The 16918-nt window shown below is 42.1% G+C and overlaps 1 protein-coding gene across 3 annotated transcripts; it reads left to right on the top strand.

Annotated features, from left to right (window-relative positions):
• Positions 1 to 495: 495 nt before the first annotated feature.
• Positions 496 to 16716, top strand: LOC119131397 (long-chain fatty acid transport protein 6). 3 transcript variants are annotated; one of them, XM_037265826.1, is made up of 11 exons: positions 548 to 661; positions 753 to 1041; positions 1158 to 1361; positions 6724 to 6882; positions 8009 to 8133; positions 8562 to 8756; positions 10272 to 10362; positions 10463 to 10661; positions 15574 to 15671; positions 16292 to 16422; positions 16495 to 16716. In XM_037265826.1, exons 2-11 carry the CDS (start codon positions 894 to 896, stop codon positions 16669 to 16671), a joined length of 1527 nt encoding a protein of 508 aa, XP_037121721.1. In that variant the 5' UTR covers positions 548 to 661; positions 753 to 893; the 3' UTR covers positions 16672 to 16716. The 3 variants fall into 3 exon arrangements, with proteins under 3 accessions (XP_037121720.1, XP_037121719.1, XP_037121721.1); XM_037265825.1 differs by having other exon boundaries at positions 496 to 1041; positions 10598 to 10661; XM_037265824.1 differs by having other exon boundaries at positions 496 to 1041.
• The last annotated feature ends 202 nt before the right edge of the window (positions 16717 to 16918 follow it).

Below are 16918 nucleotides of genomic sequence, written 5' to 3'. Positions count from 1 at the left end.
TGGATAACAATATTTAGGCGTATATATGCATACACGTTATTTAAAAACTACTATAAGTGTTATAAAATAAAGATTACCCAGAGAAGCATAATCTCCCCGTTGTTGCATAACGGCGAATCCCTTCCTGCAATAAAGTTAGCCGTTAGCTTGGAGAAAACAAGCATAAAAGAAGTGGTGTTACAGTGAGTGGTTCTTTCTTTCCTTGGCAAATCGTAAATCTACATTCTGGTTTACATAGTTCATGGCAGGAGACGCAACACGTTCACGGACTGATCCGTTGATGTACGGGAAGGCAGTTCACCCATTCGTTCGTGAACGGGAAGTTACGTCATTTTCTTTTTTGTTTTGTTTTACGGCGAGGTGGCACCAGCTTCAATGCGAATTACTGACACCTACTGGTTGAAGTCATATGAACTGAAAAAAGAACGAATCACTTTAGGAAGTGATTCGTTCACTCTCGTTCACTGAAAAGAGTCGTTGTTGTGAACGAATCGTTCACTCAGGGGCTAACGGTATTTGCCACTGCTTGTCAAGCATTTTGCAGCAAGTCGGATTTTAACGCGACGATGTTTACTCTTCTGTTCAGTAGTGTTTTAGCGGCTTCGCTAGCTCTTCTTTTCTATCAGAAACTGTATCACCCCTTTTACTGGGTCGATTTGAGGTATTATTTGAAACTCCGGATGTACAAAAAGTCGTTGAACGCTCGCATGAAGCAAGGAATCATCACATATTTGGACTGCTTTCTCCTTCAGACGAGTAGGAACCCGAACAAGCCCTTCATTCTCTTTAAAAATCAGAGGCTGACGTATCAAGATGTGGACAGAAGAAGTAACCAGTTTGCGAACGCGTTCAGGGAGAGTTCTTTGAAACAAGGAAGCATTGTTGCTCTGTTAATGTACAACCATCCGGATTTTGTTTGCGTATGGCTGGGACTGAGTAAACTGGGATGTGAAGTAGCGTTTCTTAACACCAACATTAAAGCTAAATCGTTGCTTCGCTGCATTGAGAGTTGTGGAGCCAAGACGCTTGTTGTGGGCAGAGGTATGTGGGCACACTCCCTTTCACCTTGTGCTCTACATTATGTTTCACCAAATCAAACAAATGATTAGGAGGACTTTTTACTTATTTTGTTGGATGATGGCTCATTTTGTCTGCAGGTTTGGATCATTTGGTGGAGCCCGTTTTGCCTGACCTACAGAAAGACAACATATCTGTGTGTGTGATGCATCACTCACCAATTTCTGAGGGTTTAATCAGTTTACTCAATAAAGTGGAAAATATGTCAACAGGAAACAAAAGTGGCCCACCCAACGTTAACATCATGTCCAACTTCCTCTTCATATTTACTTCTGGAACCACAGGTATTGCATAAGTATTATATCACCAAAATATGTTTACTTTTAATCAGGGATGAGAATCTTCCGCGGATCCGCGGATTTCCGTGTTTTTTTCCGCCGGGAGTATCATTTTCGTGAATCGTGTAGATCCGTTGACAAAATTGTTTTTATATGGGGGGCCGGCTGGCAGCAGTATTGCGACAACAGCCGCCTTATTTTCATTTGCCTACTCATTTGCCTAATTAGCTAAAGTTTTAGCCAGTATGGCGAAAATTCTAGAGAAAAAAGACAAGGATCGTGCCAGGGAAATAGACAAGTCGAACGGGATCAAGAACTGCTTCAGATGGGCATGGCTCGAGAGCAGCGTCATCTTACAACTCGGAACACAAAGACGTTCTGAAAGCAATGCGACAGTGAGTGCCCGGCGCGCTGCGGTTGCGCGATCGGACTAAATTAAGCTCCCTGCGCACTGAGGTCCACTTACATTTTGGAAAGTACATCAGGACTTTGAAAATATTTTCTAAATTTCAGCAATGGCTCTGTCACAATAATGCAACCAGCGCGGTGCAGTTACGCGGTTAGCGACCCGCTACGGTTGCGCGTTAGGCGGTGCGCTGCAGTTGCGCGATCGGACAAAAATGCGCAAATGAAAAAATGCTTAAAAAAGTCTTGGAACAGATTCAATTTTTTTCCATTATTTGTAATGGGAAAAATAGATTCGGAATTCGACCGATTCGCTTCTCGAACCGTCTTCTGGAACGGATTGTGGTCGAAAACCGAGGCTTGACTGTATTATATTCACCTTGGTAGCCCACCAAGCAGGAATATTTTTTTAACAAAACTGTTGAAATTGAGCTATAAAATTAATGGTTTTGCGGTTGCTATACTGCCAAAATCGAGGAGTTTCCAGGGAGCTTTTCCCCCTGAGCCCCCTCCGGGGCGTTGCCCCTGGCCCCCTGCGGCCTGTGCGCCCTGTGGTCCCCAAAAGGGGCCTGTGGCCCCTGCAGCCCCCATTGGGGGGGGCCTGTGGCCCCTGGCCCACTGCGGCCCTCATTGGGGGGGGGGCACAGGCCCCTGGCCCCCTGCGGCAAGTGGGGGGGGCACAGGCCCCCCCCAATGGGGGGGCCTTCGGCCCCCCCAGTGGGGCATGCGGCCCCCAGACCCTGGCTACTTTTCAGTGTTTTTTTTCATTTGCCGTTCTCATCCCTGTTTAATAGATAGTGTGGATGGATGGATGGATGGATGGATGGATGGATGGATGGATGGATGGATGGATGGATGGATGGAAATTGCTATTCGGATGGATGGAAATTGCTATTCAGAAATACCTGAATGACAGTCAATCTGACAACAAATATTTTCATTTGCAACTTTAAAATGCCAACAGGTCTTAAGTTGACTTAAAAGATACATAATTGAAAATTGACTTTTAAAATCATTTTCTTGTGTATTTGGAGTGTAGAAAAGTGAGATCTATCCCTCCAGGTGCTGCAGAAATGCTTTTATGATCTTTTTTTTTTTTTTTTTTTACTCCGTTCAGATTTCTCCGTTTTCTGTTGCGTATTTTTATATATTACATCACATCCGTAGGGGAGGGACAAACCAAACAAGGTAAAGGGTGTTGCCAAACGGAAATCCGAGTAATAAATATGGCGGATTCGCAAATCCTCCATGTTTATTACGAATCCGCCATGTTTATTACTCGAAGAGAATTTTCTAGTCCTGCTTGTTCAAGGAGTGTTGCAGAAATCTTTTGTCAGTATAGGGAACGATTTGCTGAAAGACTTCGTTTCATTGATGGTTCAGTTCCTTCAATCTATAGACACGACGGACTCAGTAAAGCGGTAAACTTGAGATGACACAAAAATAATAAACTGCATTTCACTTTGTCTATGCACTCAGTCTTTCTGCTGATTTTGGAGCTGTGTGGTCTGTTTTCACTTTTTGTGGGTGTATTTGGAGTAGTTGTATAAGATGAATTGCATCGAAGGTGCTGTATTATTCTTGGGGAACACAATAATTTGGTAAATGCATCCATTAGCTTCTCGCTAACGCTAGCATTAGCTTACTTCATAGCTTGACTTCAGTGCTTGTTTACAAGACGTTCATAAATATTGTGAGGGGATTTATTTTATTACGTGTTATGTATGGTTGTATGGACAAGTCTTCTGCCGTTGATATCTTTAAATCAGGGGTGTCCAAACAGATTTGATAAAGTGAAGGGATCCGGGGGCCAATAGTTTTTTCGCACATTTTTCAACTACAAAAATTTCATGCAAATACACACTGTTATAAAACAAATTTCATTGTCCCAATTGTCTTTATTTTTTAAATGACAAAATAACCAAATATAAGCCACTCAGCCAGATGTGAACAACTCTAAAAACACAAATTCTGCCTTTTATTCATATCTGAAGAATCAGATAACATTGAACAAACTGTATGAAATACCTTAAATTTACATGAGTTTAAAATTATTTTTGCCTCATGAACATTTTAAACAGGAGTTATAAGTAATGCAACGTTGTCTGTTATTATTAAAACTTAAAACAAGTGAATTTTGCTCTTGTCATTTACAATATTTTTCAGAAGGTAATAGTTTTTGTCACGTCTACAGGTTCATAACATCAACAGTATTAACATGGCTACTTCGTAGCTTGCTTTGGTAAAATTTACTTTTGACTCACAGCCCCGCGTGAAGAATCGCTGTTGTGATGCCAGTTAAGCTTGGCGCTGCTTCACTTTATCAGCGCGGTCACTCCCTGTTCGCTTGTCATATGCGTTAGCATGTTTAGTCTGATAGAGTCTCTTTAGGTTGAAATCCATAAAGAAGGCAACCGTCTCTTTACAAATTAGACAAACACAATTGCCTTGATTCTCAGTGAAGAAGTATAGTCATTCCCATTTCTATTGAAAGCGACGGCCCTCAATGTCAACTTTCCTCGTTTAATTTGCAGTCGCCATGGCAGAAATGAGTGAAGAGGGGTGGTGCTGCCACCTGTTGGTAATAGGAGGAATTAAAGTTTCAAAATTCATGATTTTTTTTTTTATTCAGCTTGACAGTGCAGGCAGGCCATAAATAATACATTATAAGACCGTAGCTGTGGGCCGTATGAAATCTGACTGGGGGCCAGATTTGGCCCGCGGGCCGGAGTTTGGACTGCCTTAAATCAATCAAAAAGTTTGCGGCACAAGTAAAGACTATCTCTTTTAATAAAAAAAAAGTTAAAAAAAGTAAACGCTTCCTCGGCTAAAAAAAACTACAAATTACCGGTTTTTCCATGTATAATGCGCCCCCATGTATAATACGCACCCTAAAAATGGCATGTCGATGCTGGAAAAAAGCCTGTACCCATACGCACCCAAATTTTGACTCCTACTTAAGTCCGTAAACTTATTCTGCCGGTCAGTATCACTGCGCATGCGCTAGCAAACTCGATAGCGGAGAAATGTTTCGGATTTGTGTAGGGTACATTGTGACAGCAAACGAGCAGGTGATCGAGCAAGCGTCTGATACGAGAGCATTGTGTTCGTATGGAGCGTGTTTGAAGTGAACAGCAGAGACGAAAGGAACAAGGCAAAGTGTCGTGAAATAAAATATTACCTGTAATACGCATTTAGGTTTAGAACTGAACTCTCGCTCTTTAGTATATAGCTGACGTGTCTTGCGCATCCGTTCTGCGCATCTGTAATGGCGGCCTCCGTATGATATCCGGTTTGCGATGGAGATTAAAAAACAAACAATATTTGACAATAACACACCATCAAGGATTGCACCATCGCATCAAACGATGTGTCGTCAATTATGAATTTTACTGACTGTGTTGGGCAGGATGGCTGAATGCGATGCGCGATTGACAACAAACAAGAAGAAAGGTGATTTCAAGTTTTATTTCGAGGTAGATTTTCTTAAAAAAAAATACCCCAGATTTTAGGACAATAAATTAGTTAGATTAGTTAGATTTTGCGCGATTGACAACAAACAAGAAGAAAGGTGATTTCAAGTTTTATTTCGAGGTAGATTTTCTTAAAAAAAAATACCCCAGATTTTAGGACAATAAATTAGTTAGATTAGTTAGATTTTGCGCATTATACATAGGAAAAAACGGTAGTCGACCGGAAAGGGAGACACACATCTCGCGGCCTGGGGGATGTGGGATGTGAAGTAGTACAGTCAAACCTCGGTTTTCAAATGTCCCGGTTCTCGAACAAATCGGAATTCGAACGAAAAATTCGAGATTTTTTTGCTTCGGTTATCGAACAAAATTCGGAGGTCGAACCTCGCGAGATGAACCGAAAGGACCAGAGAAAACCCGACCGCGCGGCCCGGATGCCGACTGACTCCGTTCGTTATTGTATTTTCGTTACTTTGAGGATTGTATTAACCCCTAATCATGCCTCCAAAGAAAGGAAGTGGGAGCAGTGAAGCCATCCTAAAACACAAAGACGCTCTTAAAGCAATGCGACAGTGAGCGCCCGGCGCGCTGCGGTTGCGCGATCGGACCAAATTAAGCTCCCTGCGCACTGAGGTCCACTTAAATTTTGGAAAGTACATCAGGACTTTTAAAATATTTTCTAAATTTTAGCGACGGCTCTGTCACAATAATGCGACCAGTTGCGCGGTCGGCGGCGCGCTATGGTTGCGCGTTCGGCGGTGCGCTGCAGTTGCACGATCGGACAAAAATGCACAAATGAAAAAATGCTTAAAAAAGGCGTTTTTTTTTTTTGTCTTGGAACGGATTAAAATTTTTTCCATTATTTGTTATGGGAAAAATAGATTCTGAATTCGACCGATTCACTTCTCGAACCGCCTTCTGGAACGGATTGTGGTCGAAAACCGAGGTTTGACTGTATCTCATTTGCATTTAAAGAGACCGCACCAAAACGGCTTGCTCTAAGCCGCACATCAGAACAAGTAGAAAAGAGTGATGGTAGTAAAACGAGGAATTCAGACAAAAGCAACACTATTCCACTTTATACAGACCACAACTAAATGAGTGAAACGTAAAACAGTAGATTTCATTAGCGTGATACATGGGCTTTAACCATGCGTGTTACAAACGCAAGACAAAGGAGCGTGTTTCCGACAGTTGTCAGTGAAATAAGCATCTGTCAGTGATGGACGACGAGGTTTGTCGGCACTTGACCTAGATAGGGATGATTACATGGACGCACGAAGAAACACTTGCATCTGTCCTCACAGTCCGTCCCTTTTTTTTAACTTTCTTGTCCTTCATCTGTAAAATGGGTGTCTGTCAGTGACAGACGGACAGACCAATACGTCCCTGGGACGGAATGCCAACCTCTGCTCTATTATGAATTAAATCATTAGAAATGAACCTGTTAAAATGTAGACATGTAGAAATGATGTCCCTTTCTCTGTCAGGTTTCCCAAAGGCAGCACGTGTGGGTCACCTTAAAGCCATTATGAGTATGGCATTCTTTCAGATGTGCGGCGCTACATCTGATGACATCGTCTACATCACTCTTCCTCTTTACCACATGTCTGCTTCCCTGTTAGGCATTGGAGGATGCATACAGCTTGGTAAGAACGTCTTAGAACAGTAGGCAAAGCTGAGCATCACACTTTGACATCTTTCCTTGCATGTCTGCAAATATGTAGAATGCTTGCTTCTCTGTGGTGTGTGAGTAAGTATCTCAGTGAATGAATGAACGAATGAATGAATCAATGAATGAATCGATCGATGAATGAATGAATCAATGAATGAATGAATCAATCAATCAATCAATCAATCAATCAATCAATCAATCAATCAATCAATCAGAACCGTTATTTAATTAGTAAACAAAAGGCACTGAGACCAAGGTCTTTTTCATGTGTGATCTGGCCAAGAAGGGGGCAAAAAACAATAAATGTCATAACAATACCAAGTACAGTACAGTCAAACCTCTACATACGATTGCTTAAGCATACGAATTTTTTAACATACGATATGGAATTTGATCAAATATTTGACTCAAGATCCGAAGTAATTCCCAACATACTACGTCATTATGGTTAGCCCGCTAGACGGCGGCACGTTGGGATGACGTCAGTTAGCGTCCCAAGAAGGCTAACGCAAATGGTAGTATTGGTGAAAAAAGGAAAAAGGTGATGATTCCTTCATGATACATAATATGAAGTAGTTCCCGGAACGAATTAAATTCGTATGTAGAGGTTTGACTCTATACATAAAAGACAGAGGCGTAGCCAGGAATTTTTCCAGTAGGGGCGCACGCCCACAGGAAAAAAAATCGAACATCACCCACGCCGTTCGCTGATCGCTAAAACAACGTCCGGGAGGCAAACGGTGAATGGATAACATCGCGCACATAGAATAGCGCAAGCACATTCGCGCAAGACCGAAAGAAAAAAACGGCATGAAAATGAAGAATCGAAAAAGCTCGAGTTTCCTTTTTTTTTTTTTCAACCGGGGCGCAGGGAGTCCTAACCAGGGCGCCGCCCCGGCTTGGCTACGCCTCTGATAAAAGAATACATTACAATTACAGTACAATTCTAGTGTCTAATCTAGTCATCAAGTGACCATGCACCTGGAATGCAGTAACTACTATATTTACATCAGAGTATGCAATGTCGTTTTAATAGCCTGGTATTCATAATTACTGATACTACTTGTCCTGACATGTGTTTGTCTTCAATTTGATCAAAGGTGCAACTTGTGTCTTAAGGAAAAAGTTCTCAGCAACTCAGTTTTGGAAGGACTGTGTCAAATATAATGTGACAGTGGTGCAGTACATAGGCGAGCTCTGTCGATATCTGGTCAACCATGCCGTGGTAAGATGAAATTTCATTTGTGTCATGTTGTTCTACAATAGGGATAGTTTTTCCCATTTATTTTCAGTAGTAGAATTTCACAGAAAATTGCTTTTCTTGTGATATTTTGTGCTTCTTGTCAGGTCAGGAAAAAAAATCATTCTAGATCACTAACTGAATGATTGAATTCAGATTTTATTATTCATGGTTTAGCCTGAGAATGATCTATTTTATATCAATAACTTTGTTTATAACATAACATACGTAGCATAACATAGTTTTAAAAAATTGGAAATTCCTGAGAATTCTTTTGATAAAAAGTGATTCCACAGTGAAAGATAAGAAGGCATATGATAATGAAATCAAACAAACATTCATATTCTCCTAAATGTTAAAAATAATATGATAAATATCTCAGTTTAGTTGAAAATGTCTTCCTATAAATGCAGGTTCCAGAAGAGAACAGTCACAGTGTTTGGCTTGCAGCAGGAAGCGGGCTTCGATCAGATGTGTGGAAGGAATTTGCTGAACGCTTTCATACACTCAAGGTCAGAGAAGGTTATGGTTTAACTGAGGCCAGCATAGGCTTCCTCAACTATACTGATGAGATTGGACCGATTGGGAGAGCAAGCTACTTCAACAAGGTTAGGAATTATTCTGGTAGTAGTATTATCATTGTATCTATTACCAGTGATTGCATAATGTATCTAATGTTCTCTTGCAAGAATTAACAAGGTAAATTTTTTTTAAAAAACTAGCATAATGCTACCATATATTTAAAAAAAATTATTAATACAATGTCCTGTTTGACTAGAAATACCCATTGAAAATCATTTTGGAATTCTTCAATGTTTAGTCATTTCATACTCTGATCAGTAACATGATAAATCGAAGATTGTGTTTACCGTAATTTTCGGACTATAAGTCGCTCCGGAGTACAAGTCGCATCAGCCATAAAATGCCCAAAAAAGTGAAAAAAAACATATATAAGTCGCTCCGGAGTATAAGTCGCATTTTGGGGGGCAATTTATTCGACAAAATCCAACACCAAGAACAGTCATGAACGAGCAACAACAGGCTAAACGATAGGTATGCTAACGTGACATAAACACAAACGAAGAGCTGAGAACGGCCCTGACGTAAAATTCTGAGTTATTAAAAAAAACTATTACATAAATAACTCGTTAATAAAACCATCTGTGTCACTCCAATTCATTAAATCCATCGATCGTCCTTTGTCAACAATGGGTGCGCGCAGCTGACGGCGCTTGCACTTCAAAATATTCCACAGGCCCATATAACGAAATATAAATTAGATATCAAATAACTATTATATAAGCAATAGTATTATCAAACCATCTGTGCACTCTAAATCATTAAATCCATCGATCAAATTCCTCGTCCTTTGTCAACAACGCCGCGCGTGCGCCCTGACGTCAGCCTCGTCGTTATTCCACAGATGTACAATATAACTATATTGTAGCGTTAACAAAGTTCAAGGAAAGACGTGGGTTTGGTAAACGGCTCTTTATTTAACAAAACAAACTTCCAGGCGTGTGGCGGCGTGGACTTCCAGCCACGGAAGTGGAAGAGAGCTCCATAGAATAGGACCGGCCGTGCGTAAAAGCCATGACCGAGCCCTATCCACCGTCCCCGGACAGCCACCCGGCCGAGCGCCGGCCCCAGACTTCCATCCACGGAGGTGAAAGAGAGCTCCATAGAATAGGACCGGGCGTGTGTAAAAGCCATACTAGTTTTTCAAACCTTCTGTGTCACTCCAAATCCTTAAATCCTTCAAACTCGTCGTCCGCCGTGTCACTTAGAAACAAAGCCGCTAATGATGCCGGTAGTACGTGGGGTCCTTCGTCATCTTCGTCATCCCGTGATCAATCTTTGTCCTTTATGTAAACAACCGCCGCGCCACGCCGCGTCGCGCTGCTGACGTCACTTGAAATTCAAATTACAGTAATCCCTTGCTACATCGCGGTTCGTTTATCACGGTTTCACTTTTTTGGGGGGGAAAATGTTTGAAGAAAAACACATAAGTCGCTCCTTATTATAAGTCGCCCCCCCACCCAAACTATGAAAAAAAACGCGACTTATAGTCTGAAAATTACGGTAGTTGGATGGTTAGTTCTGAAACATTTCTGATTCTACAGCTTACAGTACCCTTTGAACTCCTGAGATATGATACACAAACATATGAACCATTCAGAACTGTGTCTGGAAGATGTGTACGAGCGCACATAGGTAATTCCATGATCTGTATGTACACCATTACAACATATATTCTCAAGTTGAAAGATGTTTTATTGGTCTGGAATCACTCTTGAGTACTGTATTTGAGCAGGTGAGGTTGGTATCCTGGTTGCCCCTGTGACGGCTATGAACCAGTTCTTGGGTTACGCTGGAAATAAGGTCCAGTCTGAAAAGAAGTTGATCAAGGATGTGTTTGTAACGGGTGATCTCTATTTTAACACCGGAGACCTCCTGCTGCAGGACCACAGAGGTTTTCTTTACTTCCGTGACCGCATTGGAGACACTTTCAGGTATCCATCAACAATATTTGTGTCGGAACACATTTTCCACATCAAATGATTTTTCATTTGTCCATCTATTTTCTAAACTGCTTAACCCCATTAAGGTCGTGAGGCGATGTGCATATTCTTAAGTGACTGGCTTTACAACATTCAAAGAAAATTATAATGTCCCTTCAATAATGAGTTTTTTTTAGAACACATGGTCCTTTTAGGCTAAATGGGCACTATATTGATGACCTCTGTTCTAACCACCTGGTCACCGTGGCTCCATGATTTGTCATGACTATAGTGTATTGTATTATGGGCAACATGGTAGCCATGTAGTTAGCATGTCTGCCTCACAGTCAACAGGTTCTGTTTATACTTTCTGTGTTTGTATGGCTTATGTCTAAGTGCTCTGGCTTCCTCATACATACGTATATTAAAAAAATGCTTGTTAATTGGGCACTTTAATTTGCAAGGGTGGATTCTTGTTTGTATGTGTTTTACAATTTATTTGCAACCAGCTGCTAGTCCAAAATCAACTGGAATAGGCTCCAACTTACCCTTGATCCCATTGAGGATACGGAGGAGATGTTCAACTGTTTCTTGTGCCAATGATGGTATTCACATTTTGTGTTCCAAGAATTGCTCATGAATGTTGTTAATTACCGTATTGGCCCAAATATAAGACGACCCCGATTATAAGACGACCCCCTCTTTTTCAAGACTCAAGTTTGAAAAAAGACTTTTTGAACACCAAATTTAATTTTTATACAGAAAATAATTACAGTACATCTGAAACAAATGATTATAACAATATATTCGAGAGAAAAAGCTTGTTATTTTGCCTCATTCAAATCATGCAAAAACTGTCTATCACATCTTCATATCTGAACATTTAAATATGTAAACTAAAGTGCAATCACATTTGTAAATGAATGGCTTCTGGTTTTTTAAATGTAAATAAACCAATCTACTGTGATGAAACAACAAAATTGCAATAACTGCATTAAGCATCAAAGTGAAGTCTAACTGTAGTCTTGAAACAAATCTGAATAAGGAAAAACATTGCAATAAAATAATGCAAACTGCTACCGCTATTGTTGGGGAGCCTGAGGACCGTATAGGGGGTTGGCTCGGATGGTTATGCTCTTTTCACCCCCGGGTGTCAGTCAGAACACAGGAAGGAAGACGTGGTTCAGTTTTGATTGCTTTACTGAATTATTGGCAAATAATAATAATAAATAGCCATAAATGAAATACTCTCGGCAACACACCAAACATAAGTCATCAATCGAGACAACAAAATACATTTGCTGGCGACCGTAAGCCGCCTTGCCGCTGCGTAACAGCTACTCGTACGATGCGAGGCAAACTTTAAGGAGCGCGCCGGAGCTGTCCATCAAACGGCGTGCACACAAAGCAAACCACGATCGGACAAACGCCACAACAGTGGACAGTAGTAACAATGAAATGTATATACTCACTTTGTGTCAAAGACGCACACGATCACAGCAACATACTCAATCGATTTATGAGCGTGACAGAGCTGTCAATCAAACGGCGCGATCACGAAACGAACCGCGATCAGACAAACGGCACAACAGTGGACAGTAGTAACAATGAAATGTATATACTCACTTTGTGTCAAAGACGCACGCGATCACAGCAACATACTCAGTCGATACCAGCAACCTTTAACTTACCGCTGCGCACAAGTGAAAATGGATATAATGTCTAGACCCCGAATATAAGACGACCCCCACTTTCTTATTTCAATGCAAAAAACATCGTCTCATATTCGGGCCAAAACTCATTTATTTTATTATTTTGAAATTTTCATTTATGATCCCTCAATGAGAAATTCATTCAATTAAAGTGAAGACATTACATATAACTGTTAGAGTGGTACTCACTCTAACTTATTTTGCAAGAACCACACGGGAGACAGTGTGCCTTTTGAACATTTGCAAGTGGAGAGCTCGTTCGTCACTGTGCATACAGCGATGATCGAACGAAGTCTGACTTTGGATTCTTGCAAGAGAGTATTTATTGAGAGAAAGCAGGGTGGGGGTGAGAGTGGTCCGGATGGGGGTGAACCCCTGACCTCTGGTCAAATCATAGCAGGGGGTGTTTTACGATGTTGTGTAAACAGAACAACTTAGATTGCTTCCTCTGCAGCTGGTCAATCAGTTCAAAGGATCTTAGCACTTTGTTCTACTACTTTGTTAAGACAGGACACGTTTGGTTAATTATTACAGGTTAAATTCCAAGATAAGCATAGGATCAAACTAATCTATCAACCCTAACAATCACCATTAAAGGAGCCATATCATGCGAGATTAACTTTTTGGCAACGATGGCATGGTACGTAAAGTCGAGGTCAAGGTCTCCAAGACGGGCGGGACAAAACTGTACCAGCGTCCCGTCTCTGAGACGGTCCTCCTTCTTGCCCCTGATTAGAAACATTTCACCCAGTAAGAACCTTAGGACCTTTAAGGTTGTGGCAAAATGCCAGACGGGAAGTGCCATGTCTTTGTAGTCTGTGATCTTTGAAGTCTGTGATCATTGTTAATATAGAGTAGGTCACGTGACTAGAATCAGGAAGTAAGAGCATGTTTCAGCACAGTGTTGAAAGAGAACGCTGCTTGTTCTATTCTCTCCTGCAGTTCGGCAAAACTACTACCTACATTTTGTGTTATACAAGGCATTGTTGTTTCACCTTTCCCTTGTTATTAAACCTGGAGTCAACCTTCAACCTGGCCTTCAGAGTCTTGTTGAGTGAAAGTGGTTGAGCTTACTGTCGTCGATATTCAACATATCTGGAGGGCAGGATAATAACAATCTTTAAGCGTAAAGGTGACAAAGCAGACTGTGGGAACAGCAGAGGCCTTTCCCTCTTATCAGTGGCCGGGAAGGTGCTAGCACGGATCATGCTACCCCGCCTAGCATCCCATGTCAGTGAAAACATCCTGCCTGAATCCCAGTGCGGCTTCAGGTGTAAGCGAGGCACTGTTGACATGATTTTTGTTGCTAGACAGGAGAAATGCAGAGAACACCTCAAAGACCTGTACCTAGCTTTCATTGATCTGTCCAAGGCATTTGACAGTCAACCGGGAACTGTTGTGGGAAGTGCTGGGGAAGCTGGGGGTTCCACCCAAGTTCAGAAACCTCCTGCGTCAGTTCCACGACGGGATGCAAGCCTGTGTGCGCGTTGGTGGCCAACAATCCATATTCTTCAGTGTGGATGTGGGGGTCAAGCAAGGGTGTGTTCAAGCACCAACCATCTTCAACATTTTCCTCTCTACCGTCACCCTCCTCTCTCATGAACTACTTGAGCCTTCCGATGGGGTACAGATACAGTACAGATTGGATGGCAACCCATTCAATATTCCTCACCTCCAAGCCTTCACCAAAACCACCACCCAACACATCCTGGAGCTACAGTATGCAGACGACTGTGCTCTCCTCGCCCACTCACCACAGTCCCTACACGTGCGCTAAATGTGGTCGCCTCCTTGTACAGCGCCATTGGTCTTCAAATTAATATCAAGAAAACACAGATAGTTGTGCAAGAGTCCACCCCCCAAACCTGCGCGCCCACCTTCACCCTCGATGGTCATCCCCTTGCCATCATCCCACACTTCACCTACCTAGGCAGTATTCTGTCCTCCTGCAACATCGACGACGACATTCAGGTCCGCATCGGCCTGGCCTCCGCTGCCTTTGGCAGGCTCAGCTCCAGGGTCTTCCAGAATAGGAGTCTTACTATCTCCACCAAAGCAGCTGTGTATAAGGCAGTATGTCTGTCTACACTTCTATATGGCTCGGAAACATGGACATCCTACCAGAGGCACATACGAACCCTAGAGGCCTTCCACATCCGCTGCCTGCAACGGATCCTGGGTGTGTCTTGGGAAGACAGGGTGCCCTATGTTGAGATCTTCGACGGGACCCACACACTCAGCATTGCCCTGCTCCTTGCGCAGAAACATCTACGTTGGGTAGGTCATGTGATCCGTATGCCTACCTACCGCCTCCCTAGGCAGATCCTCTATGGCCAGCTTTTGGGTGGTCTGCAGGGGGCCAGAAAAATCGCTACAAGGATCACCTCAAAACCCTCCTGAAGAAGTGTGACATTACACCTACAGCACTCGAGTCCCTGGCTGCTGTTTGCCACACCTGGAGTTCTACCTACCACCAAGGTATTACTCACCTTCAGGAGCAGGCCACAGAGAGGAGGATACAACGCCGTGCACAGAGGCATCAGCGTGCTGCAGGGCCAACGCCCTCCAGTACCACTTACCCCTGTCCCTCATGTGGCAAGACCTGCGGATCACGCATCGGCCTGCACAGCCACATGGCTATGCACTGCCGCAAAACACCCCAATAACTGTCCATACTTTTAATCTGGAGCAACGTCATCATTGAAATCGATGGACTGCCCAAGAGAGAGAGCGAGAGAGCGAGAGAGCGTGTGTGTGTGTGTGTGTGTGTGTGTGTGTGTGTGTGTGTGTGTGTGTGTGTGTGTGTGTGTGTGTGTGTGTGTGTGTGTGTGTGTGTGTGTGTGTGTGTGTGTGTGTGTGTGTGTGTGTGTGTGTGTGTGTGTGTGTGTGTGTGTGTGTGTGTGTGTGTGTGTGTGCGCGTGTGCGCGTGTGTGTGTGTGTGCGTGCACGTGTACATGCCTATAGTTATAGCTATTACCACCAAAAATGGCCTGAGCAATATACCCGAAGGGTTCGGCCCAAAAAGTAGATCGCTGAGCAGTACTTCCTTAAAATTAGTAATAATAAAATAATGATAATAATGTAAAAATACTAAGACTAATAATAATAATTAAGACTAATAATAATAACAGTTATAGTTAACAATTTGATTGTTATGTATATTTTGAGACACAATAAAAAGAAAAAAAGAATCATCAAAATGTTTTTTGCAGGTGGAAAGGTGAAAATGTGTCCACTATGGAGGTGTCTGAGGTTTTATGTCTTCTGGATTTTATTCAAGAGGCTAATGTTTATGGAGTCACTGTACCAGGTTTGTAATATTGTTGTTCATTGCTGCACTTGCATGTGATACTGTGTGCAATGAGCATGAGAGCATCTGATCTTGTGGTAAAATGTTCAATTTATTTGCTTTGTGGAAAATTGTTTTAAATATCCATCCACATATCCATCCTATTTTTTATACCTACAGTAACTACATCAGCATTAGCCAAGCTTGATAATGACACTTATCAATAAGACCTGCAGAAGCTTGATAATAACCCTAATCATTTGAATCAGTTGTGGTAAGGAGGGAAACTTGTAAACCAGGCAGGACAGCAGCTCTCTAAGACTGGAGTATCCAACTCCTGACCTACACTCGAGAAACAGTTTGTCAGGAACGAGGGCAGGACGACCAAGTATAACACGAACTTAGTAGCCCTTAGTACCCAGAGAAAATCCACGCAGGCACAGGGAGAACATGCAAATGCCACACAGAGAGGGCCGGAGGTGGACCTATTATTATTATTATTGCATTGTTGTTGACCTAACTGGAATTAAAGTCTACCTATATATGCTTAAATCAAATCCTTGGTGTTAGCTTTCCATTTCCTTCTTGCATAACTAGTGAAACATGTTTGCTTGTGTTGTTTATTGTGATATTCATCGCAGGATATGAAGGTCGAGCTGGCATGGCTGCCATTGTATTAAAACATGAGCACAAATTGCATGGTCCAAAACTCTACTACCACTTGGTTGAAACTCTACCTGCATATGCCTGGCCATGGTTTCTCAGAATACAGGTACTGTATGTCATCTTGTCAACCGAAGTTTGTATTTTTACAAATTTTTACCTGCTCAATTTGTGTTTTCAGCCCTCTTTGGATGTCACTGAGACTTTTAAGCAGCAGAAGGTAAAGCTGGTCCAGGAAGGATTTAACCCAAAAATCACAAAGGATCGCATGTATTTCTTAGATATCACTCAGAAGGATTATCTTCTCCTCAATGTATCTCTATATGAGGATATTGTGGATGGAAAAATCAAACTATAGTATCTGAAAGAATTCTCTGACAAGTAATAAGTGTCACATTAGAGCAGGGGTGGCCAACCAGTCAGAGACTAAGAGGCACATTTTTTTACTGTGTACCGCAAAGAGCCACATCCCAATCCCAATAATAATAAAAGAGTTCATATTTACAGTATGTACACTTGTGTCACGATTGGAGACGGGGTGACCAAATGCAGCACGAATCTTTATTAAAAAAGGGAAAGGGGAAGTGGAACGCTGGACTGCCGGT

This window comes from Syngnathus acus, chromosome 12 (assembly GCF_901709675.1).
Source record: "Syngnathus acus chromosome 12, fSynAcu1.2, whole genome shotgun sequence".
NCBI classification, from domain to species: domain Eukaryota; kingdom Metazoa; phylum Chordata; class Actinopteri; order Syngnathiformes; family Syngnathidae; genus Syngnathus; species Syngnathus acus.
The sequence above is the reverse complement of the archived record's forward strand: the minus strand, read 5'-3'. Positions and strand labels throughout refer to the sequence as shown.

What these genes read in the sequence shown, in the direction of transcription:
- LOC119131397 (XM_037265824.1), top strand. Translation starts at nt 567, where the DNA reads ATGTTTACTCTTCTGTTCAGTAGTGTTTTAGCGGCTTCGCTAGCTCTT. An exon ending in TGGAGGATGCATACAGCTTG is followed by an intron (nt 6,883 to 8,008) that starts GTAAGAACGTCT and finishes ATTTGATCAAAG; the next exon opens with GTGCAACTTGTGTCTTAAGG. An exon ending in ATGTGTACGAGCGCACATAG is followed by an intron (nt 10,363 to 10,462) that starts GTAATTCCATGA and finishes GTATTTGAGCAG; the next exon opens with GTGAGGTTGGTATCCTGGTT.